The 24,935-nt window shown below is 43.4% G+C and overlaps 2 protein-coding genes across 8 annotated transcripts in view; one reads left to right on the top strand and one right to left on the bottom strand.

Moving 5' to 3' along the window:
• Positions 1 to 868: 868 nt before the first annotated feature.
• On the bottom strand, positions 869 to 7,524 carry MCFD2 (multiple coagulation factor deficiency 2, ER cargo receptor complex subunit). 2 transcript variants are annotated; one of them, XM_066178474.1, is made up of 4 exons: positions 7,425 to 7,524; positions 6,472 to 6,623; positions 5,639 to 5,798; positions 869 to 4,585 (listed from the first exon to the last, which is right to left on the bottom strand). In XM_066178474.1, exons 1-4 carry the CDS (start codon positions 7,494 to 7,496, stop codon positions 4,454 to 4,456), a joined length of 516 nt encoding a protein of 171 aa, XP_066034571.1. In that variant the 5' UTR covers positions 7,497 to 7,524; the 3' UTR covers positions 869 to 4,453. The 2 variants fall into 2 exon arrangements, with proteins under 2 accessions (XP_066034571.1, XP_066034572.1); XM_066178475.1 differs by lacking the exon at positions 6,472 to 6,623 and having other exon boundaries at positions 7,425 to 7,504.
• A 1,672-nt stretch (positions 7,525 to 9,196) lies between these two features.
• TTC7A (tetratricopeptide repeat domain 7A) overlaps positions 9,197 to 24,935 on the top strand; it is a 168,215-nt gene continuing 152,476 nt past the window's right edge. For 5 of the 6 annotated variants that reach the window (XR_010719970.1, XM_066178467.1, XM_066178468.1 and 2 more), the window contains exons 1-3: positions 9,197 to 9,397; positions 11,963 to 12,126; positions 13,664 to 13,832. Coding sequence is in view for 4 of the 6 variants with exons in the window: in XM_066178467.1 (XP_066034564.1) it covers positions 9,238 to 9,397; positions 11,963 to 12,126; positions 13,664 to 13,832 (493 nt within the window). In the remaining 2 variants the exon portion in view is untranslated. Of the gene's footprint in view, positions 9,398 to 11,962; positions 12,127 to 13,663; positions 13,833 to 14,566; positions 14,619 to 24,935 lie in introns of those variants that run through there. The other variant, XM_066178471.1, reaches the window with a different exon arrangement.

The raw sequence follows: 24,935 nt of genomic DNA, 5'->3' as shown, positions 1-24,935 counted from the left end.
GTGGGTTGTTGAATCACTCTGTTCCATACTGCAGGGAACTGATGTGCAGTGTCCATACGCTATCTAGTGGCTCTCACGGTTATGACATTGCCACTGAAATACTCTTCTTTCACCTGTGAATTGCAGGATTAAAAAATACTTTGGACAAAACTGGAATTTGTAAGTCTGTAAACCATTCCCTAATGAATCTAAGACATTTTGAGGTCATAAGTGATTAATGAAGAAACCCAAAAAGGTCATAAAGCCTGTGTGAATGTGCAGGCAAAACTCTTGATGAGAGCTTCTAGGCTGTGTTTTAGGCAGTCCTGTCATTAACAGAAGTCTGACAGACACTGGTCAAGCTGTTAAGATCTTTCCCTTTTCTGTACAGACTTTGTTCTAGATTTACTACTAAAACCCCCACTCAGTTTAGGAGATCTTCAAGAAGAAGTTTAAGTATCTTCTTTAGTTGCTAGATTCTGCAATATTTTGTGAGGTAAAAGCAGATAATCCAAATACTTTAAACAGAGCGCAGAGTAGACAGTAATGCAAGGCTAGATGTGTTCTCTCCAGTAGGGAATGCTAATCTTCATCCCTTGAGATCATGGACTAGGAAGATGTGAAGATCACACCTAACAGCATTCTCCTGATCTTCTGTTTCTGCCAGGGATGTGATTGATCTTCAGGAAAACAAACAGCCTTTCTGTTTTGTTATTTATCTGTGAAATTGAGATTGTACTGTTCTGTGGAAGCTAGAACTGCTTTACAGATGAGTACTACTGTTGTAAAGGCCTTATTTTCTCTATTTTATATATACGAAACAGAAAATACTGTGTTTACGTACGGCCTTGTGCCAGCACATTGAGGGGTACCATCTGAGCCACAACTAGCACACAAGGTAGTTATATTTGAAAAAAAAAGAAGTCGGATTCACCATCACTCTCAGCAATTTTGCACTTTTCTACTTAATAACTGAGAAGGCTACCTAGACAGCTCTTAAAACACTTATCTTTAATTGTACTTAATTACATATGTGTATTTGTTTTAGGAGCCTGAGTAAAGACATGATGGTGCAGGTTTCAGCTTAGGTAACTTCTCTTGAACTGTTCTTTCTAGGAAAGCGGAAATTTTATTTTGTGCTTCATGTGTACTAAAGGTGCCAATTTTGTTTCCCCTTTTCAGTAAATAATTTTTCTATTTATATTTCTGAACCTTTAAAACAAATTTAAAATAGCTGGCAAATAATGGTCATATTACCAGCATTTATCATGATTTCCAGTATGAAGCTTCTATGGTACATGTTTTTTGCCACATACAACAGCAGTTAATGAATATGCACAGAATATTCATATACAACAGAAGCATATAAATGGATTTACAAGTGGTTGCACATGATGAGAAAACCGTGCTTAAGAGTCATGCCGTTTCATCTCACATAAACCCAAAACTCAGAACCTTAAATATTGTGCTAATTTTGGCTAGCAAAGAGTTCATTTTCTTCACAGTGGCTAGTACGGAGCTGTGTTTTTGATTTATGCTGAAAATTGAGTTGGAAACACAGGGATTTTTCATTATTGATAAGCAGAGCTTACGCAGTCTTTTTTTCTGCCTCTCATCCCACCACACCAGTGAGAGGTGTACAAGGAGCTGAGAGAGGACACAACCAGGATAGCTGACTCCAAATGACCAAAGGGATGTTCCTGAGCATTTGGCATCATGCTCAGCCTATAAAGCTAAGTGAGAGGAAGGAAGAGAGGGGGGTCTATTTGAAGTGATGAAATTTGTCTTCCCAAGCAATCTTTATGTGTGATGGAGCCTTGCTCTCCTGACACACACTGGCCCATGGGCAGGGGTGAAGGAATTCACTATTTTGCTTTGCTTGCAGTCAGGGCTTTTCCTTTAGCTATTAAACTATCTTCATTTCAACCTTCAAGTTTTCTCACTTTTGCCCTTCTGATTCTCTCTGTCATCTGACCAGGGGGAGTGAGCAGCTCTGTGGTCCCTTGCTGCCAGCTGGGGTTAAACCACAAGAGCAATAAGCATATAAGAGTTGACAGGGCTACAGGCAACCTGCTTTAAGTGCTCAAAGCTGAGCAGCTTAACCTCTTCTGCCCTCTTAGCCACTAGCATTTCCTACACTTTTTTCCAATTCAACATTCACTCCAGATCATTCAGCCTTGGAAGAGATTAAAAAAAAAAATAGTAACTGTAACTGAAAGAATTTTCTTTTCAGATGACTGGGAGTAAGACAGACGGGCTTAAAAACACACCAGCAAATGTGCATTTCTTACTAGCACTTCCAGCCTATCAGCATGCAAAAACCCCAGCTTAATTTTATTGCTTGTACAACAAGCACAAACCTGACCACAAAGTTTTCAAAATAAATTGTTAGTACAAGAAAAAAAAATCCAACACTCAGGCTTCATTGCACAAACATTTAAAGAGAGGAAATAATTTCTTTTACAAATGTGTTTCTCTTGTATAAGAATAATTTTGTATAGAAAATAGCTCTTTATACATTTTACAGAAATAGGCTAACATTTAGATTCTTTATTAATGAATAATCATAGAATGCAATTTAAGATTTCAGTTATGTTTCAGTCACCAAACATCAATAACACAGCAATACATCACTGCTCTAATATCCTTAAACTGCTTGACTTATCTAATATTGAATCAAGACAGTGAAAACATTCCTAGAGCCATGGTAATTTGAAAACATTCAAGTAGCTTGAAACTGTTAAATTATGAAATATTTCCTGAAAGTAATACCATAATTTAAGTGTCAAGGAATATGAACTTAAACCTTAACAAGGCAGCATTACTTGCTCACTCCTGCTGGCTAATACTGTAAAACCCAAATTGAACAAAAGCTTTAATATTAAACTGATTTACTGGTAATGTGACCTTCAAAACACTCCTGAAGGACAGGATGCTATCCAGAAGGACCTGGAAAAGCTCGAGAACTGGACCCACAGAAATCTCATGAGGTTTAACAAGACCAAGTTGCTGCACCTGGATGGAGCAGCCCTGCTATTAACACAGGCTGGGTGATGAAGGGATCAAGAGCAGCCCTGGGGAGAAGGACTTGGGGGTGCTGGTGGAGGGGAGGCTGGGCATGACCCAGCCATGGGCACTCACAGCCCAGAGAGCCAAACGTGTCCTGGGCTGCATCCAAAGCAGCATGGGCAGCAGGGCCAGGGAGGGGATTCTGGTCCTCTGCTCTGCTGAGACCCCACCTGGAACCCTGCATCCAGCTCTGGGGGCCCAGCACAGGAGAGGCATAGACCTGATGGAGAGAATCGAGAGGAGGCCACCAAGATGATTAGAGGGATGGAGCACCTCTCCTGTGAGGAAAGGCTGAGACAGCTGGGATTGCTCAGCTTGGAAATGGCAGCCATCCAGTACCTGAAGGGAGGCTACATAAAAGACGGAATGGGATTCTTTACAAGAGTATGTAGTGACAGAGGCTAGGTTTAGATCAGATGTTAGGAAGAATTTCTTTACTCTGTGGATGAAAAGGCACTGGAACAGGCTGCCCAGAGAAGCTGTAGGTGCCCTAACACTGGATAGGGAGCACATGAGCAACCTGGTCTAGTGGAAACATGTCCCTGACCATAGCAGGGGTGTTGGAACTGAATGATCTGTAAGGTCCCTTCAACCAAGGCCATTCTATGATACAAAACGATATAGCAGAAGCTACTCTAGCAAATGCTATACAGCATTAACAGAACATATAAATGTAATAAAAATACTTCCATTTTCTTAAGAAAACATGGAAGGTAGATTAAAAAAACCCCAGTAAATTAAGATCTAAAAAGTGAATTTGTAAAGGACAAAAACTTGAAAAACACATGTATATATATTTATATGTAAGGGTATGCAAGGATGTACATATATTTAAAAATACTCAATTTATTCAAAGACTTTTTAAGTCTATATGGTATCATGTGGAACTCAAACATAACGCACAATCAAATGTTTTCCCTCTACAACTGTTGTTTCAAGCACCTGTACTTATCTTCAGATTTCCTTGTAAATTAGAGAGAAAGTAAGGGCATTTACCCTTGGAATACAACTATATGCAGTAATCATTTCTTGCTTTCTAGGTATAATTTTAAGTAGAAGATGTAAGCACATAAGAACTATAAAACCCAATGACTGAAAACCTGAAATTTAGATGCTAATGATACTATTTAGTATTCATACAGAGCGACTTAGGAGGTTGCCAGCTGTACCCTGTGTGAGTACTGTTGACACTTCCATGCTTCTCTGATTCAAATGTGTAGTTATGTTTAGTCAAACATGGCTCTCACTCCAAGTTAGCAAAACTCTTAACACATATAACTTCCAAATAAATTCAGCTGGAACTGGTACACCTCTCCTTCTCACAGCACAGAGGTTGATATGAGACAGTAACGAGTCACATTATATTGGTTCACATTTTCATGTGGTTGGAAGGAGAAACAAACCCTTATTCCAGTGATTTTGCAAACTCTGCATAGTCAATATATCCATCATTGTTCTTGTCATCATCCTTCAAGACATCATCTATTAGACTAATCAGCTCTTCTTCCTTCATGGCTTGGGTATGCTCACCACCTTCCTACAAAAACAAAACCGCAGAGAACAGTTTACCAGTCTTTCCCATCTAGTGGCACATGAGATAGATTACTGACAACTAATTTTTTACTAAGCTGTTCATGTTTGGTGCCCAGTTTGGCACTAAGTTTTATGTAATAATTTATAACAATATAAGCAAATTTCATCAGATGGAAGATTTGAAGTCTTAAGTTCTTTGGACTTCAGAACAAGCATTCCACAGTCAACGTTCTTGGTCAGAAGTTCCAAAAGCTGAATACCACAATATACAATGATAAACAATCATCTAATAAATGTATTCTTAATTGGGATTTTGATGTAGTGTAGACACTGTAGTTTCTATACACTACAGAAACACCTTTCAGTAACATAGAAGTGAAAAAATTCAGCACTGTAGCTTAAAATCAGTAAAATTCTTAGTAACACCCCTTATGGGAACACAAAGAGGTGCCTTTGCACAAGAAACATTCATTATTCTGTTCTTAGCTGAGTATTTTTTGCCAAAGGTTATTAGCAGGAAGTTATGCTATTCTGAATTGTAACTTCCAGAAGGTCAAAATGAGATAATGTGTTTCTGTTGTGTTCCTGATGACTGGAAAGAGAAATGGATTTAGGAAGAGGCAAACCATAGCAGGTTCTTCTAATACAAATTTTGTGCAAGAGGTTTTTATAGTTTGTGTATACACAGCAGTAACAGTCTGAAGATGAAAACAGTGTCACATCACATGGTATTTCTACAGAGTCTCATGCCCCATTTTGGATGATTTCCCTTTCTCCCCATCCCTACCTGCCAAAGGAAGCCCTCTGTAAAATGATTTTCACTCTGGAGCCCTTCCTGATTCTGGGGTTTAAACTAAAAAGGAAACTTCCTAAAAACTGCAGGACATGAAAAGCTGTGACAATGTGCATTTATGAATTCAACCTGAACTATCAGGAGAAAAACAGTCTCATTTTCAGGCCAAACTGTAACTGCACTGAAGATGTGTCGCAACTGTTCTGCTGCTTTTAGAGCCGGAACTCTTTCCAAATACCCATGCCCTTACAAAACTACACCAACCTCTTTGTGGACATGTGAGATAGCAGTAGCAAGTTCTAACCCATCTAGCAAATTATTGCCATCATAGTCATGCATTTTGAAGTAATGGAGCTGCAACTCTTGTGGAGACATCTCAGATTCTGGTTTCTCAATAACACCTTCCAAGTGTTCCATGATGTGTCTAAGAAAAAACCCACAACATTTCCATCAGTTAATATTTAATGCTCTGTTTACAGAAAATTTAGTCTTTGATCAAATATTGTACATCTAAAAGCACCTGACAACTAAAAGCTACAGTTTGATACAAGGATAAAGGGGGCACAAAGATTGTTTGTTAGAGGGGCTGTAGAGGCCTCTAACACCTTAGATAGCTATTTCTATTTCTTCTGGCCTACTTAGCAGGCTATCAAAACAACTGAAGCAGAACCCAAAATCTCTTTTGGGCAGTCTTCCAAAGCACAGGAACTGGAGGAAGCTCTTTCCCAGTCAACCATGAAGTGATCTAGGGAGTTTTATTTGCTGCTAGAACTGTTCCGGATTTATGAAGAAGCAAATGAGAAAATAAACTCTACCTGTTAGGAATATGATTTTGTCTAAAGTATGCTGATATGGGTAAGCAGGATTTCTGTAAGAAATTCTTTGTAGCATAAGTAGGGCTAAAGGCTCCAGAGAGACCTTTCTAAGTCTCGTATCTCTAGAAATTTATCAAGCATGTCTCATATCTGGCTTTAGCTAATCATACAACATTCTGAGAAGACAGCATGCCCTAGGCTTAAGTCCAACTCGCATAACACTTTAGAGATAAGAAAATCATTAAGAAGTAAAGTTTACACTTTTAGAACAGGAACACGTACTCTTTATCTTGTACCAAATTCTTATCAAGGCGAATATTTGGATGTTGACTCTCTCCTACGTGTTCCTCAGCTAGGGCAGAGATGAAGAATGCAGCCATGGCAAAGCAGAATAGCAAATGTGTTCTGAACGTCCTTTGGGCCATTGTGATCTCCTATAAAAAGGAAAACATCCCCCCCCGCCCCCCCCAAAAAACCCAGATGAAAAATGCCATCTACTTTCAGCAGATTCAGACAGTGCTTAGAAACAACACAAATAAGTTTCAGAATAGAAGAACTTGCTGCATTGGAAACTCTTGGCAAGCAGAGAACCAGAGAGCTCCAATTAAGAGTTTTTATGAGGGTCCCTATTTTACTAAATTACCCAGTAATTTTCAGGTAATGTCTTTTTTTTTTCTTTTTTTCCCTTTTTTTTTTTTTTTTTTCCTCTCATAGCTAATGCGCACACCTTAGCCATGCTTGGGTTTTCCTCTACCTTCCAGACGAACACGCAACCATGCCCTCTGCCTCAGGCAGACCTGCCCCACAGCTATGGGAGCAAAGGTCGCTTACGGCATCGAAGCGGCTCCATCTAATTAGCAGCTGTATGACGACTGAATTCCCTAAGGGGCGCACAGCTGGGAAAACGTCACGCAGCCATGCATGTGCGCACTTCACGGGCAGGTGACAGGGCACCGAGCTTCAGAGGGGCCGAGCGCGCTACCGAGAGCAGCCAAGGCGCGGGCTGGCGCCTTCCGCTCCTGTTCTTCTCCCGGCCCCGGCTGAAGCTAGCCGCGGTTGCACCGGCACGGCGCTGGCCACCAGCCAGGCTCCCACTCCCGGCTGGATCCCTGAGAAAGCGCCGCCGCAGCGGGATGGGGCTGGGCCCACCGTCCCCCGCCCAGGCCCCAGCACCCCCGCTCCAGCACCGGCTGTCGGGGCGGGCAGAGAGACCCCGCCGCCGCCAGGCTACGTACCCTCGGGCGGGTCTTCGCCGTGCCGCGGGCTCCGGGGTGCGCGCAGGCAGGACACCATTCCCGGGACACCATCCCGGGATCACCCCTGACCCGGCGCTGCCCCGCCCGCTCCGCCGCCCATTGGCCGCTCCGCTCGGCCCCGCCCCGCCCCGCCTCGCGGGCGACGTCACCGCTCGCGGAGCTCCACGTGGAGCCCTCGCGGCGGCGCAGGTGCGGCGAGGCCACGCCCATCGCGGCGCGGGGCGGGCGCGCGCGTCCAGGTGTGCGCGCGGGGCTGCGGGTCCCGGTGGGTGGCGGGACATCCATGAGCCAGCAGTGTGTCCTGTGGCCAAGGAGGCCGGTGCTGTCCTGGGGGGCATTAGGAAGAGCTCTGCCAGCAGGCTGAATGAGGTGATCCTGCCCCTCTACCCAGCCCCGGTGAGGCCACATCTGGAGTTCTCTGTCCCGTTCTGGGCTCCTCAGTGAGGGACGTGGAGCTCCGGAGCTGGGTCCAGTGGAGGGTAACAAAGATGATTAAGGGACTGGAGCATCACTGTTACCAGGAAAGGTTGGAGGAGTTTGGCCTGTTCAGCCTCGAGAAGAGACAACTGAGAGGGCACCTTGTGAATGTATACAAATGTGTATATATATACATATATACATATACCCAGTGTACATGGGGGGGGGGGGGGTGCCAAGAGCATGGAGCCAGACTCTAGTCAGTAGTGCTGAGCAAAAGGACAAGATGCAATAGGCAGCAACTGATGCACAGAAAATTCTACCTGAATATGACCAAGAACTTTGCTGTGTGGGTGACTGAGCATGGGAACAGATTGTCCAGAGAAGTTGTGGAGTCTCCATCAATGAAGATATTCAGGAACTGTCTGGACGCAGTCCTGTGCCATGTGCTCTAGGATGATCCTGCTTGAGCAGGAGAGCTTGGACCAGACGACCCACTTGCAACCTGCCCCTTTCTGGGCACAGTGGGGTCTCGACAACACCGGTCTTTGATGCAGAGAACTCCCTCCCAGAGGATGGATTGGAGGGATCCCATTGTTGATAGCCTGGGAAGAACACACAAGGACTGCAATGGCGGGGCTGGTGGTAGTGAGAGCCAGCCCGTGTCCCACTCCTAGGGCAGCCCCCGGCTGTCCCTGCTCTGGATACTTCCCTCTAGCCCCATCGACGAAGGACTGCCATGGTTCCTGCCCTGCTGCTCGAGTGCAAACTGCCGTACCCTCTCCCCAGTGCCCACTGCAGGTTATAAACTGTATGTGTTCTGTGCTTCCCCTCGCACCACACACCACAGATCTCGCTGTTTCCATACCCGACACCCATATAGCCACAGCTTTGGCCTCTCGAGGTCACAACCCTGGAGCAAACCTTGGCCCCGGGGAGCTGGGGGGCGCTTTTGGCCCGCTCCTCACGCACCGCCCGGGTGTCCCGTGCCCAAGTTGCTCCTGGAGGGGGCGGTGGCCGTGGGCATCAACCGGCAGAGAACCCTGCGGTTCGGGTGACTTCCGAGGGCGGCGGTGGGGGAACAGCACTCCCGCCCCGTCTCGCCCAGGCAGGGAGCGAGGGGCCACACCGGCGGTGCCGGGACAGCGGCCGCCGGGGCGGGACGCGGCTCCGTGCCCGGGCGTCAGGCGAGAGGCGTCAGGGAGTGGCGGCCACGGCGGAGGCGCTGTTCCCGGCCGCAGCCTTTGGGCAGGGCGTCCCGGCCGCCCCCGCCCCCCGGCACCTGGCGGGTCCACGGCCCCGGCGGCAGATCCCGGGAAGCGCCGCCGGGGACTCCCCGCGGGCCGGGGCGGGGCGGGTCCGGCCCGGCGCTAAGATGGCGGCTAAGGGTTCGCACTCGCACGTGAAGCTGGAGGCGGAGATCGAGCGCTGCCGGGCGGAGGGGCACTGGGGGCGGCTCCGCCACCTCGCACAGCAGCTGCTACCGCCGCGGCCCCCGCGCAAGGCGAAGGCGGCGAGGGACGCGCAGGACGCGGGTAAGCGGCGCCGGGGGTCGGGCGAGGCGGCCGCCGGAACCGACCCGTCCGGGCGTGGGGCGGCTGCGGGGCGCGCTGCTCGCTCCCTGCCGCCGCCGGTCTCGGCAGCCCCGCGCCGGTGGGCTAGCGTGGGCGGGAGCTGCGGCCGCCCCGGATCCCGGGCGTGGGCTGAGCAGCGCCGGCTTGCGGGGCGTCGTCTGCCGTCCCGTGCCTGCGCCCCGGCCCCGCAGCGGGAGGCCAGGAGGGATGCCTGGGAGAGGCTGCGGGAACTCAGGAAGCGGCGCTCGGGAAGATCACGCTGCGCTTCCTCTTCGTGTCAGCGCTGCCGAGCGCTCGGGATGCCGCCCCCGCCGCGGTCAGCCCGGGGCGCAGGTGGCGGCTGCCCGGCCCCGAGCCCACCCTGGGTGCAGCCAGCCCGTCTGCGCTGCGGCCGGGCCGCCCCCCTTTGGAAAGGTCTCTTCGGCTTCTCGATACGTGTCATGCTGGTTTCCCTCTTGCCCCCTGCCCTGCGCTGTTCTTGGGTGGGTGCCCTTGTGTTACCTCTCTCCATTTCCGAGGGGCACTGCTTTACTTAAAGGCTTAAACACGTAAAACAGGTTTCTTAAATAGTAAGTATATTAGTGGTTTTTTTTCCTGTTACAGCACATTGATTTCCTGCCCTTTTTTTTTTTTTTTTTTTTTTTTTTTTTTAATGAAATCTTTTGTAACGAGTGAGGCAGCATAACTCAGTCGGAGGTCAGCAAGTAAGTTGCGAACAGGACCTGATCCTGCCCGCCGTAGTGGTACAAAGGGTGCTGCCACTGAAGTCAGAAGAGCTACTTCTGGGAATAAACCCCCTTCTTTAGGCGAGTGTGTCCAGAACATGGCCCTAGCCTTGAAGCTTTCTAAAGTGCCTTAAACTTCACAATTGGAACCATGATGGGGAAGATGTTGGTAGTTTAATACATGCTTGTTTTGTTTTTGAGGCTTTCCAAGTGTTTACATGATGCAGACCGAAGCCTGTGCTAAGAATCATACTGCCAACCTTTGAACTTTAGTCAGGTTTCAGCTGCGTTTTCCCAGGTGCAGAGATCACCATGCACTTTGGGGGCATTAGTAGTTGAAGAGTTCACAGTAGTTTCTTCCCTTGTAATTAAGAGATATAACAACAGTATGATTGCTGTAAAAACATGATTTGTTAATTTGCTGCCATGTCATCATAACTTGCTAGTTACGAAAGAGTAATGCTTTGTTATTGCTGCAGAGCTTCTTTCAGCAGGTTCTGTCCTTCTGGAAATGATTGTGTGTTTGGATGGGATTTTTTTAACAGTAGTATTTGCTTTGTGAGGTTGCGTATATTTATTTCTTAATTGTCTATGATCTTACCTAATTCCTTAAGTTTGATTAAGAGATTAATGATTACCTGAAAGCACTTCATTGTGTAGAAATGATTGCATTCAAGTTTGGGGGGAATGTACTTGAACGCTTACACTTCCCATTTTATCTACCTGTATCTGCAAACGAGCAGGAAGAGCTGTGGTTATAATTTGTAGTGTGGTTATAGTATGCAGCTGAACACCTAGGCCACAACAACAAAAAAGTCTAAACCACCACGCAGCTGATTATTAAATGCTGTAAGTGGTGTATAGGTAGAAAGTGGGCATAAGGTGTTTCCTGCACTGAAAATACAGAAATAGGTATGTTACAGTGTTTCACTCAGTCTCAAGTTTCAGGCTTTGAAACATGGAGTATGTATGAAATGTGGGGCTGAGCTCATTGGTATTCAAAGACTTCTTTACCTGAGTTGACCCACTAGTCTGCTGCTGGAGGTGCTGTTGTTATGAATGAAGGAGCTGCAGAAATGGGCTTGTCATGTAAGAACTCTGAGTACTGTGGCAGATGAAACATTTGCTTTCAGCACGATTGCCATGCTGCATGATGCTTCATGCTTTATCCATTGCTGCTACCTGTGTTTGAGTGTCTCTTCCGTGGAACTGTGAACAGGGATGGATTATAATGTAGAAAGAGTTTTATGTGGCGTGTTAATTACAGCAGAGGATCAGTCCTTGCGTGTCTTTAGTAATGGATGTGTAGAAATGTGCCTAATTTATCTTTTTGAATTTTTTTCTGCAAACTTTCAGGAAAATCGTTAAAGTTTTTGATGCAGTTACTGCTATCACTTCTCTATAGTCAAAAGCATTCATTTCATGCTTATCCCTTTGTAAATAAAAAGCATCCACCATCTTTGCCAACTTTGGTCTTGTACTTTTGAAAGTGAGTTTTGTGATGAAAATTCTTAACTGTTATATTAGTGACGATGTATAAAGGAATGGTTCTGCCAAAATTAAAGGATTAAGGAGGGAAAAATCTTCAAGTTGCAGTGAGGTGGTGTTTCATTTTTCCACACAAAACATACTGTTTCCACTAGATAGAAGTTAATGGAACTTTCTTTTTGTCTATGAGTTTTTCCTTATCCCCTCATTTGAGTTTGTCTGTCTCAAGAGTGTGTTGTTTTGTTTTTGTAATTCTGTTTATCATCAGTATGGCAGTAAGCAATGTTTCTTGTTGGTTGGTGTGTGCTTTCAGAGGACCATGGGAGTTTGCTGCTTGCAGAGGCTCTGCTGGAGGAATGTTTGAAGGAAAACTTTGCCAAACTGAAGGACTCCATTCCACTGTCAGAGAAGAGCGAGCCCAAGCTGAGTGAAGCTAAACAGTATCTGACCAATATCTTAAGCAGAGGGAAACTAAGAGTAAGTGGGCTCAATCCTCCTAATTCCTGCCAACTGGTTACTTCTTTCATATGAGTATTAGTCTGATCCAGGGTGTGGGTGTTGCCTTTTCACGTCCATGGATGTGCAGTGCTGTGTTGTCGGTGATACTAAGAGACTGATAATTCCCCTAGGCAGGATTTTATGTTGTGAGACTTGCTTTTTCAGAGGCAAGAAATTATGTGCTACAAGGACAAATTTCCTGTTTCTTTTTTTCTAAGTGGAAAGAAGCAGGATAAATACTTAGAACTTCTCTGGGGTGGTGGGGTGTGGCCACTCAAGGGTGCTGTCAGGCCTGCACAGCAGAGTGACCTCCTGCTGCACCAGTTCTGAGGGAATTGTGTATAACCGGTTAGCTCCCGATTGGAGAAAAATGTGCCACAAGCTGTGTCAGGAACTTAGGGCTGTGTTGGGAGGACCACAGCCTTGCACTGCTTTAGATGTCTGTTAGACAAGTCATGCTTTTATTTTGTTTTGGGATCTGGGGGTGTGGCTGGTAGCCGCTTGTCGACTCAGCTGCAAAGCTTCAGGAGGGTTTTAATACTCTGCTTTGACGGCTGCTGCTTTATTGGTGTCCTTTCACACACAGTTGCATAAATGTGTTTGGATGTAAATGAATTGCAACAGTCTGTTCTACACTTTTATTACTTTTGGTCCTGAAATTGCCAGGCTAGTTTTGTTAGGTCGGAAATGTATGTTACACTTTCACCATGTTGATTTCCAAGTAGCAGGGTCAGCCTGTTTAGAGCATAAAATGGACCGAGTAAGGAAGAGGAGTCTGTCCAACCCTCTTTCTTTATAGTTTAGCCTCATTAACAGTCAGAACTACTGAATTCTTTCAGTTCCTTGTGTTTAGTTTGGCTGCATGAATTGCCATTACTGTTTCTTTGCTAGTGGTGACTTAGCTACTGATGCAGTACTGACCCTGTGTTCATTGCATGTATTTAAAAAATGGGTATGAAGGGTTAGGAACCTTTTCCTGCTTTCCAAAGTGTCTGAACAGATGTGTTTTACTGAGGTTCTGTTAAGTATGTTTTCAATCCTAAAATGAAATGAAACTTAGAAATAGCAGGTGTGCCTTCTGTTTGTTTCACAGTTGCATGAAAATTCTTTGACAACTAAAAGTTTGGGAGTTTTCTCACTCTTTAATTAAATATACAGAGGAGAGGGAAACACTTGTCTAAAAAGTGTTGTTTACTGTCTAGTTTAAAAGCAGGGGTTTTTCTTTGTGTATGTGTGTGTAGGTAATTCTGATAATGCCAGCCTTTTATGTGCTCTTTGTGGCTGGTGAATCAATAGAGCAGGTCAGCTGAGACCAAAGAGTTGGCTTACAAACTATTTCAAAACTGAGCTCCAAAGTGGTTGCCTGATCTTCATTGCCTACTGCTCTCATGAGCTTAGCCCTTGCAATTGTGAGAGGAAAGCATTCTGAACCTGCCTGATTTGCTGTGGGGTACTTCATTCTTCCTGTCTGGTATTTCACTCTGTAAACACTTTTTCTCTCCCTGCTCCGTTTCAGCCGAAATATATGACAGAAGCTATGCTGATCCTAGGAAAGCTTCATTATGTGGAGGGATGCTACAGAGATGCCATCAGCATGTATGCAAAAGCAGGAATTGAAGACCTTTCAAGCAAAGATGAACCTCTGTATGTGCTGCGTTTGATAACTGAAGCCTTTGTTATTAAAGGTAATGGACCATGGATGTATATTTGAAATATGCTGGTTTTAGGTTGAAGCTATTTCTCCAAGCGATTTGGTTGGAGCAGGATTAGGGCAAAGATGTATGCTCTAGAAAATCCTACACGGTATGGTCTGTGTAGTTTCAAACCTAAAGGCATTATGGAGTCTTAGTCCATGGTTTTTAAACTTGGCTGACATGTAAAGAAAAGCTTGAAATTGGAAATCTTGTGGTAGCTCTTGGCTGTAAGTCAGGGAAATGCTTGAGCTTGTGTGTCCATTTTGGGAAAATCTAAATCAAGCCCTTGGCTGAATTGGGGCCTATGCTTTCTCTTAGAAGGAATTCATCTACTTGTACATTTCAGTGATTTCTGTTGAATTAAACAACAACAATGGCTCCAAGTTTTAAACTTTGGACTAACAGAATGTGTGCTTTCAAAGCAGGTAGTATATTTTTGCAATGCATGTCACACAGTATCCGACCTTATGTACAAACAGGAATCTCTCCTCCCCCTTGTAACTTTACAGACTTTGCACTGTTTTGAGAGATTCTAATTAAAACTGCCTCTGTGGGTAGTGAAACTGCATTTCTTTTTTGAGTGGGGGAAAGGAAGACCCTTGTCAGTTTTTGACGTGGGGGGAGAAAAAGATCAGTAATCTTCTCCTTCATTTGCTTTCGGTTCCTTTATAAATGTTGCTCAAGTACTGCTACCTATCTACTGCTTTCTACTCTTTTCAGCATGTCCACCAGCTAATTAGGTGAATGAGAACTCTGATGATCAGATACCTTCAACTGGTATGTAAAAGAGTGAAACCAAATCAACCCAAAATACTGTTTGACTGGGCTGCTAGTATTACTGATAATAATTTGAGTCATTCTGCTTTTTTTTGAAACCCTGTTTGTGCTGCTTTGCTTGCTTTGATTTTTGTTTCCTGTGGTACTATTCAATCTGCTTCACTAATGAGCTTTTGTGGAGCAGGACTAATTTAGTTGTACCTCACACTGACACTTGCATGGCGCAGATGAACGACTAGTTGCAGTGCATTCTCAGCAGTGTATTTGAGAGCAACTCCTGGTGCATTCCAGAGTCTGAAGGAGATGCACTGTCCTTATTGTGAACCAGATATGACCCTTGGTGAGGAGTGAGTGTAATGATATCGTGTGTGTGGAAACTCATGGAATAACCCTGTTGTTATAAGACCCCTTGTATTGTGTTGACTACCTAACTTACACATGAAGATGTTGGAGGTGTTTGCCTCAGAGTGTCAGGCAATTATTTTGGTTTCTTTCCCCATGTGGTTTAGCATGGAATGTAAATACTGTGTTACCCCTGTAAACCATATGGAGTCTCTGCAGTTGCAGAGAAACCTCTGTGGTGTTACGGTTCCACAGTCTTTATCCTCCATGATGATTATTTTCATATTAGCTAAGATATCAAGACTATGGTAAGTCACTCAGTACGCTACCAGAGTTGCTGGCAGAAAAAAGTCCAGCAGAGTGGAGCTTGTCCAGCTGAGTTTGGAGAGGGCACTCACTGCTAGCATCACTGTTCCCTCATGCCATGCTCCTTCAGCCTCCCACTCTTATGTTAGCGCTTTGTGCAGGTAACTATGGCAGTAGCAGTGTAGATTTAAATTTTCATTTTAAATCATTAGTGTTCAGGCTGCTTCTGCAGGGCAAGTAACGATATGGAGTTGAATTATTTAAAATTCATTGATACTTTATGCCACAGATTTTTCTTACTCCGCTTTTGAATTTGGTACCTCTCCAGAAATTATGTTGATCTGTACTATATTACTGCTTTTGGCTGAACTACTGGTTGTTTATGCAATCTGAGACCTTCTTTAAAGATGCTCTTGAATGTTGCTGGTAGTAAAATTTTTGCAGGGGCCATTTAGGCAAATGTCCAGGAAAGTCACAGTTCTGTCTGTTTCAAGGCAGAAGTTGGGTTCCCCACTTAATTTCTTGTTCACATTTTCAGAAGTGGGAGAAAGCAGTTGGTTTAATAGAATATTCCTGTTCATCCAGCATTAGTTAAAGCAGCAGAACTTTGTCTCACCTCATAGTGTGAACTTGAAACTACCTCGGTTTTGTGTAGGTAATACTGCTGAGTTATGCCTGTATACAGAATGACAACACAGGTTCTCAAGCACTCAGGATTAGGCCGGAAAGGTCATGAAAGAAAGAACAGTTAAATAAAAGGCTTATTTTTTAATGTTGACCCATATCCTTCTAATGCTGGAAATGAACAAAAACATAACAAGAAAAATGTGGGATATGGTGGAAGGAGTTGCACAGTTGTAGAAATCCAGCAAAACCAGATTTCCTTCCTTAGAGCACCTTTTAACCTCTGCAACACTCAAGGCTGGATGTTGAACAAAATCTCTGGAGTCTTATTCTGGAGGTCCACAGCATGTAGTAGGTTCATATTACAGTTAGAGGCAGTATGGATTTGCACCCTTGTGTTTGGATTGAAGAAGTTGAGCAGGGAAAAAATTTCTTGCTTGCCTTCTCGGTAAACTTCCACACAAGATGAGTGTCAAGAAGTAAACACTGAAGTTCTTGATCAGTGTGAGGGCTTGTGCAATTGACAAGTCACAAGAGAAATGGCAGAGAGAGCAAGATTCTCCAGTGTCTCATCTGACTGCTGCTTCCTGTTCTATTTCTAAATCCCTGCATTGTGAGGAGACAAGTTTTGTGGGTGCTGTGAGTGGAGTTCTGACAATGGTTTGATTTTTCATTATGACTAATTTTAACCTTTGTGGTTAGTTAATAGGTGGTTGGTTTGTACTTGTCTCCTTCCCCCCCATCCTCCATGAAGTCAGTCCCTCCTTAAAATTTTGCCTCTGCTCAGTTCCCATTACTGCTGGTAATCTCTGATGCAAGCAGCTCCATGTTGCATAAAACAGCATTGAGTAAGCAAACTTTGCTTCTAGTTCAGTTGGGACACACTGTGGCTTTGTTACCTGGTGGTGTCCATTTAAAACAGCAAGCAAAAAAGACTTCAGAACAAAATGCATAGCTGTCAGAGCCCACTGGTTTCCCTCTGTGCTTCCTGCAGAAACTCTGCAGGTGTCTCTCTCTTTGAAAGGAGTAAATCTTCCTGGGAGTAGGTGAGGCCACCACCTAACCCTGACAAAGCACTGTGTAGCTCTAGCCAGGGCTTTTCAGCATACCGAGAATGAAGCTTCTGTGATGTGGTGTCATGGGTTTTGCAGACATGTGGCAATGTTTGCTGTGCTGCTGAGAGCAGGACAGGAGCTGCTTTAACTGAGGCAGGCTGTTACCAGCCTGGGTGATGGACAGTCAGGCAGGGCTCATGTGTCCTGTGGGTCCTGTCTTTGTAATGACTGAGAGGGCCTTTAGCATGTGGTCAGGGATGCCTCAGAGCTGCTGCAAGGTGAGTCAGCCCTGTGCTGAGGAGCTCCCTGTGTCTGTCAGGCCAGGCACTGGACTTCCTCTACCTGGAGTGGGGTAGCCTGGAGATAGACACCTATCTGTATTTGTGCAGCAATGCCATGGGATTGAACATGGTATCTAGTTTCTAAACGGATTTCTAGGGAGTTAAAGCTTTAAAAGTCTCACTGTCTGTTTTTCTCCTTTTCTCCCTGTAATTTTTATAATTTAGTCATTTTTGTGTTATTATTGGCCATTGGGCAACTCAGGGTGGGTTTAATTTGTGCAGCTTCAGTCTGAACTCTCTGTAGAGTCAGAAGTTGGCTGTTCTGGGGTGATTCATCACCTCTTCAAATGGTCTGACACAGTTGATGTGAATGGTGGTGTACAATACTGCCTCTTCTCTGGTGACTGAGAGAAGACTGCATACTAAGTTGAGATTTATCCCTTGTAATTTTGTTTCTAAGTGGTTTTGTTCTTTAGGTTTTGGACTTTCTTTAACTTTAGAAAAGACATCCATTTTATGAAAAGGCTACAGTATGAGCTTAGTCTTTTTAGATCTTCAGAAAGATGTGGAAGAGAACAGGGTGATAATGTGTCTGTAAGAAGCCTTGATCATAGTCTGCATTTTATTGCACTAAATCCAACCACAAGTCGTATCTACGAGGAAATGAGACTGTGTTAGTGCTGTGGTTCATAGGTATCTTATTTTGTTCTTGGACCCATTTTAGTAATTTGAAGATGTTTAAGATCTGTGGTGGGACACTTGAATAACCAAAGATAAAATCTTGAGACAAACGTTGCTGGATTGAGCCACTGATTTTTAGAGCTCTCCTAAGATCTGTCAGTGATTTTTCTGAAAGCAAAACCTTGAAACTACCATGTGGGGGGTTTTCCTGAGTTTGATAATGATAAACAACCTGGAACCTTCTTCTACTGCTCTGGGTTCAGCACTTCTTGTTTTGGATTTTGTGTTTGTTCGGTCTTAGAACAAATTGCTGAGTGTGCGTGTGTTCCTGTTTCTCTTGTAGTTGTATCTTTTAAGAATTCAGTGGTTATGAGGTCTGTGTGCTCAATATTGTTCTGTGTTCTGCCCATGTGTAACGATTGTCTTGGGTTTCTAATACTGGAGGTGGTTGTTTGCAGATTCTGGTGGTGTCCTGAGTGGAAAATGTTAATATCATACAGAGATAAACAGAAAACCTGACCTTTTACTCAGCTGGTTTGAAAACTATTTTCTTGGTTTTAATCATGGTTTTAAATTGACCAAGTGAAGCCTCAAAATTTGAATGAACTATTTTAAACTTCTTAGTGATTGTTCTACCTAATTAGTTTCTTTTTTTGTTGGCTTGCACTACTGTTAAAAACAGCAAGTTTACATAAATACAAGCTTGGTATTAAAATTGTTCATTCTAGCTAATCAGAGGATGTATCACACACTTGTTCATATACTTAACTGGAGTCTTTAATTTTGACATTTGCTTGTGTGTCATCCATTTTTTTAATACGGTTTTCTACATGATGAGTAATTTCCTAGATGAGATTGTATTCAGTTGCTTTTGTTTGAAAATGAAAATGTAGAGTTAAAGATAGCTTTATTGCAAAGCTATGCTCTGATAAATCTACTTTTTCCTCCTCTCCAAAGAATTTGATTAAGAATTTTCAGTTTAATAAATGAATTTAACTCAGTGTTTCTGATAAGCTGATAAATTTCTTGTCATGTGTACATTTTTTAAAATTCATAGATTAAAATGGGAAAAATAAGCTTTCCTGTTTGGTTTTATTTAGTTCATTGTTGATTCATTGAGCTAAATAATAGAATTGAAAGGGAGAAAGGTAGGGTTTGTGGGTTTGGTTTTGTTTTTTTTTTTTTTGTCCTCTTTGCGAGAGAGCACCTCTCTTTTAAAGACTATTCTAGTGCTTCATCAAACTCTTATTTCAGATCCTAAGCTACTAACTTTTCTAGTCCAGTTCTTTACTAAATGCTACCCAATTCCATGGCGCAGGGATATATTCCACTCAAATAACATTAATAGGTTATTGTGTGTTACTGTCTTAACTTAAGGAGCTTTACTTTTGATTAAACTTTCCTGTTGTGATGGGTCTGGAGGAAAACCCCTGGCTAGCTCCTCGCCCCAGTCAACGCCACGAGCAGCCACCCCCTGATTACTGAGGGACTTGGGTGGTGGTTTGGAGAGGGCTGCCTCTGTTCCCCACAGCTCTGGATGAATCGGCACCAAAGACCAGGATAAGAGAGCAGGGAGGAGCCTTCTGTATGGTTCCAAAGGAGGCTAATTCCTCAAGGGAGTCAGGGACAGAACGCAGTTATGTGCACTGTACCTGAATTTTTAAAGGAGGGTGAAAAACATCAACCAATCAGGGATAAATGGAGGAGGAGCCTGAGGAGGGACTTACAGAACAGGGGCCAATGGAGAACACCGGGCAAGGGTACAGTTTGAAAAACCCAATGGGGCATCGAACAGCATAGAACTTTCCAGAACCAGGGGAAGGAGTAAACCTAGAGTGAAAACCAAATGGGTGGGATAACAGGCTGGGGGTTGGTTTAGGGGAGGATTGATATGGGACATTCTAGAAAGAGGGGCAGGGTTTGGGGAGTGACTGATACCCGGGAGAGGGAGTAGATAACTTTGGGCAAAACCATTCATTTAAGGAAAAATAGAAACCAGCCGTTTGAATGAACTCACAAGTAAAGAAAATACGCACCACCACACTGTTAGCTTCTCTGGAATGAGACTTTAGTCCACTTGGTGTTTGGTAAGTGAGATCATAGTATCAAAACTGCGGAGTGTTCTGGGATACAGGCACTCTGGAACAATTGCAAGTGCAGATATCAGTTGAGTTTAGAAACATCATACAGTTTTGTAGGTTCATAATTTATTTCATAAGCTTATTTTGAAAGTGAGTTTACGCTTCTAACTTCTTTTTGTCAGAAGCGTTTTTAACTCAGGTCATGTTGTATAAACCTCTTAAAGGACTGTGCATGCACTTTGAGTCTGCCCCTCATTTCAGAGGGCATAGCACTTTCCAGGATGTCTTCTCCTTTTTGCAGACAGTGTTTGGAATACTGTTCCACTTCTTGTATGCCAAAAACTCCCTCCAAAGTGGTTATCCATGCTCTTGGGCTTGAGATTTTTACTACAGGATAGATTTTAAGAGTTTTTGAAGTTCTTAAAAAAAAATTTGCTGTAATACCTAAAAAGAGATGGTGTATGTGTATATTTTACTATGTAAGAACATACCTTGTCTTGTCCACTGAGACAAGCATAGAAAATGGATTGATGGAAGGTTGATGACATTTTTTTCCATGCTCAAGTAAGTAGTTTGCTTTATATTCTCACTAGGCACTAATGGAGAAAAGTAAAAGCACATTGTAATTGCCCATGTCAAGATAAAGATGATCCATTTCCGTATTGTTGTTTAGAAGCCACATGACTACAAGAAAAATACTTAAATCTGCTAGTGGTAAAAAAAGAGTGAACTCAGATCTTCCTCACTGTTTTCCAGCACAGCTCACCCCACCCTCCCTGGAGGCTGAGTGTTCATCCTGGCTGCATTGCTAGTACTGTCTGACCTGAGGCAGTGTGCTGTGATGTACTCATTTAGCGGATATGGGCAGCAGGTTGTAAGGTGCAGGGCAAAAAAATCCCGAGCCTGAATTCCCTCCCCATCTCTCTCCATTAATTTCAGTGTCAAGTATTGTCTCGCTTAGGCGCTGCTGACATTATGGCACGTGTACTGTAGGTTTTACTTGTAAGTCTAAATCTTCTGTATTTTAATAATTGTGTTTAAACCAGAAGGGTTGCTACCTGAATATGTTATGACTTGTTATGACCCAGGGGTCCCAATTCACTACTGTCCGGAACCCACCCAGCTTGGAAGTGATGATGTTGACTGAGGCACTTGGGTTCATTGAAGTGTTGAGGAGGGTATCTGGAACCTTCCTAAAGACAACACCACTGTTCTTCATTGTCTTTAGGAATGCTTGTTGATCATGAAGAGCCAGCATTATACTGGGCACAAAGTTGAGGTGAGAAAAGGATAGGTTTGGGTGATGGTTGAGGGGAAGGTTACCTAAAACTCTGATTTCACTTTTTTTCAAAACACAGATACAGCTTTTCAGTGATAATGGCCTTCATGAAGATGATGAGTACTTGCCAGCTTGCGACTGTTAAACCTATATGCTGCTTTTGAGATTATATATTTACTTACAGTTCTCTCTGTTACTTAACTGCTGTTTCCTCTGCTAGCAGCTCCTTGATGAGGTTACTTTTGTTAGTAATTTCAGCTGCTGCTGTGACTAAGTAAAACTTAGTGGGGCACAGTAGAAGAGAAGAATTTTTTGGTGGTGGGTTTTTTTGTGTTTTTTTGGGGTTGGTTGGTTTGGTGTTGGTTTGGTTTTTTTCAGGGGTCTGGCAGGGCATGAATTCCTTTGTTGGAATCCTCTGGTGACTACAAAAGGTTGAGATTTGTCTCTCTGAGAACTAAGATCTGTGGGAGATGGGTTCCTTTAACAGAGCCTAAATAATAAAATTAGTTTTCTTGTCTGGCCATTAAAAAAATTGAGTCCCAGCCAAAAGGATGTGTGATACAATAGGACATTAAAATTAAAATAAGACATTTTGTTGGCAGATCTTGTTTTCACTTTTGCTTGGCAAAGGATGCATCTTTTAAATGTTAATCCACATCAGAGGGGGAGAGAGAGAGACTTTGTTCTGTACCCGGTATGTACTTCAAAGTGCTAGTCTTCACAATTCTGACAGCAAGACAGGAAGCATGCTGTTAATTCATGCTGGCATCAGAGTACCTGTCTGATAGGCAAAAGCCCCACTTTGTAGATGTTGATGTCTTGATAAAAGGACCTGCTATTAGTATGTTTTTTTTAGGGTTTCAGAAAAGCATTTTTAAGAGTCTGGAGTTGCCCTTAGGTTGTGACAATGACTTTGAACCTGTTGCATATTGGTGAATTGTGTGCCTTTGTGCCACTGCTTTCCTGCTTGGTTGGGAAAGAGTTGCCAAGCCCAGCCTCGGTGTTCTTGATGTACTTAGCCTTTTCTCTTGTGCTCCCTGAGCTTTTCTCTGCTGTTGGATCAGGTGGTTTACCTTTTAGAAGTAGTTTGGACTTCTAGCACAGTCAGCTATGCACAAATGCAGCATGGGTGTTACTTTAGACTTTCAAGGAGAGTTAAATGCAGGCCACTAAGTGCAGATTACTGAAATTTGGAAAGTGGAAAAAGGGAATAACTTCTGGGTCCTTTTGTTCATGTGACTTGGTTTCTGTGATGGTAAGGTTCAGTTATTTTGCTCCCTTCCCCACACACAGTTGAAGGTGGTGATTGCACATATGCATGAAACCTTCTCCACCTTCTGCACTATGACTTAATTCTCTAAAGCTGTGGGTTTAGCAGCATCAGGAGGTGGAAGAGTATTTGGCCATGCTTTTCTGAGGAAATGGAACAGTGTTTGTAAGATTAAATGAAACAACATGCTACATTTATTTTCCTTAGGAGAGAACAAATACAAACATACTTGCAGCTGGCCTAAGCTAGAGGTAGCTTTTAGATTGCTGTGATGATGGTGTCATGCTGTAGCACGGTATGTGTCCAGTGGCTACGGGAAGATTTCCTTGTGGTGGTTTTGCCCTGGTGTAAGCTTCAAATGTCTCTATCTTTTAAGTGACAGGGCAACAAGCCTGTTAGTCCCTGCAGGCTCTGTCTATTCTTGTAACTTTAAGTAGGATTGTCTTGAGTGCTTGATACAAATCAACAAAGGAAAATATGAATTACCCTTCCTTTCTCTCCCTTCTGCTCCCCAAATACACATGAAATCATTTAGATTGGAAAAGACATGCAAGATCATGAAGTGCAGCCATTAACCCAGCACTGCCAAATCCAGGGATAAACCATGTCCCTAAGCACTACATCTATACATCTTAGAAATACCTCCAGAGGTGGTAACTCCTGTGCAACCTGTTCCAGTGCCTGACTGCTCTTTCAGTGAATATATTTTTCCTGGTAGCCAGATGAGACCTGCCCTGGCACAACTTGAGGCCATTTTCTCTTGTCCTGTTACTCGGTATGTTGTAGAATAGACTGACCCCCACCTTGCTATACCCTCTTTTCAGGTAATTGTAGAAAGACTTTCTCCAGGCTAAGCACCCCCAGCTCCTTCAGCTGCACCTCATAGCACTTGTGCTCCAGTGAGTCTGCAACTAGAAAGAGAACTTTCTTGCTGGTGTTGCTGCTTAACTGTGGTGCAGATGAACTCAAGCTGAATAAATTCCAGTAGTTGGTCATCAGTACCATTTCCTCTCCCTTGTGCCCCTTCAACTTAACATATTTTCTCTTCTTGTTGTATTTAGACCAGGGGAAAAGAAGTAATTTCTGCAGTATGCCATGACAGTTTATGGATGTGGATGGTGTTGGCAAAGTCTTCAGATATGGGGCTGTAAGAGATTGCTGATCACCCCTGTGTTTGCTGTGCCTCAGAGCATTGCTCCTGTAGCTGTATCTTGATGTGACAGAATGGAGGTGGCTTCTTATACCAGGACAATCAGTATGTTGTATCAGTGGTCCCCAAAGTGGTGCGTATGCCCCAGGGGTTGAGCAAGATGATCTGCTGTGGTGCAGAAGAATAGTATTGTAACTTATATTTATTTTTTTCTTTAAAAATCCACTAGCACAAAGAAGCACCCCACATTGAAATAAACCTTTAGTATTGCATTTTATTGAAAGTGGTGCCCTCACTTAGTCTGTCAGAGGGTCTTGTGTGATATAGAGCCTACAAGTGTCTTAAAAAACAGAGAAAGTTTCACACTGTGGAAGGGCATCTTCACTAGTTCATTCACTTTCATATGTTGCAGCTCACTTGTACCTACTTAAATGGATTTACATATAATATTGTCTAGTTTTAATTAAATTAACCCTTATGAAATAGACATGTAGCTTAAAGATTCCCCCAAATACCTGTGGATTTCAGGTAATGCTAGAAATAGAAGCACAAGTGAATGGTAAGAATGTCAGAGCTTACACTATTAGCGTGAGCTGCTCAATCAGGTAAAAGTAGTGACAATCTAATTGGATCTAATCAATGAAGTCTAATGACACCCAATTCAGTACTTAATTTTTAGAAGCCTGTCTTGAGCTTTCTTATGTAAAAGCAAAATGTGAAAAAAGATACCATTGGGGAAACACTTGTTCTTCCTGCTGTGGAAAAATGGCTGAAGTAATACGGAAAAAGCTATATGGCAGTAAACTAAAATGCTTTCCCTTGAAAGAGACACAGAAGACATTGCCAAAGACTTGAAAAAGACAGGTATTAGAAGAAACTGAGCAGTGTGGGACGCTTGGTATATAGTAGCATGGAAGTATAAATGTTTCTAACATGTCTCAGCTTAAACAACTTGCCACATTCTGGGTCAATAATGAGGTACATTAAAAACTACTTAGGAGCCCAGTGCGACCCAGAAATGCACAAAGTGCTGTAGGATGGCATCCGTGGGGTTAACTTTATAAACGCAAGGCTTAAATAGAATCTAGTTTGTAATGAGATGGGAAATGACCATGAAAATCTGCACACACCACAGCTCAGTGGTTATTTCATGGCAAAATGGTTAAAATAGTTGTCAAATTTAAAGGTGAGTTATGCCTTTTTGCTTTTACAGAAAAGTCAAGTATTCTGAATTTGCAGGACTTTTCT

This window comes from Chamaea fasciata, unplaced genomic scaffold (assembly GCF_029207755.1).
Source record: "Chamaea fasciata isolate MVZ Bird 193981 ecotype frontalis unplaced genomic scaffold, bChaFas1.0.hap1 SCAF_3, whole genome shotgun sequence".
NCBI classification, from domain to species: domain Eukaryota; kingdom Metazoa; phylum Chordata; class Aves; order Passeriformes; family Sylviidae; genus Chamaea; species Chamaea fasciata.
Note: the sequence above shows the minus strand (reverse complement) of the source record. Positions and strands in the feature narration are given on the sequence as shown.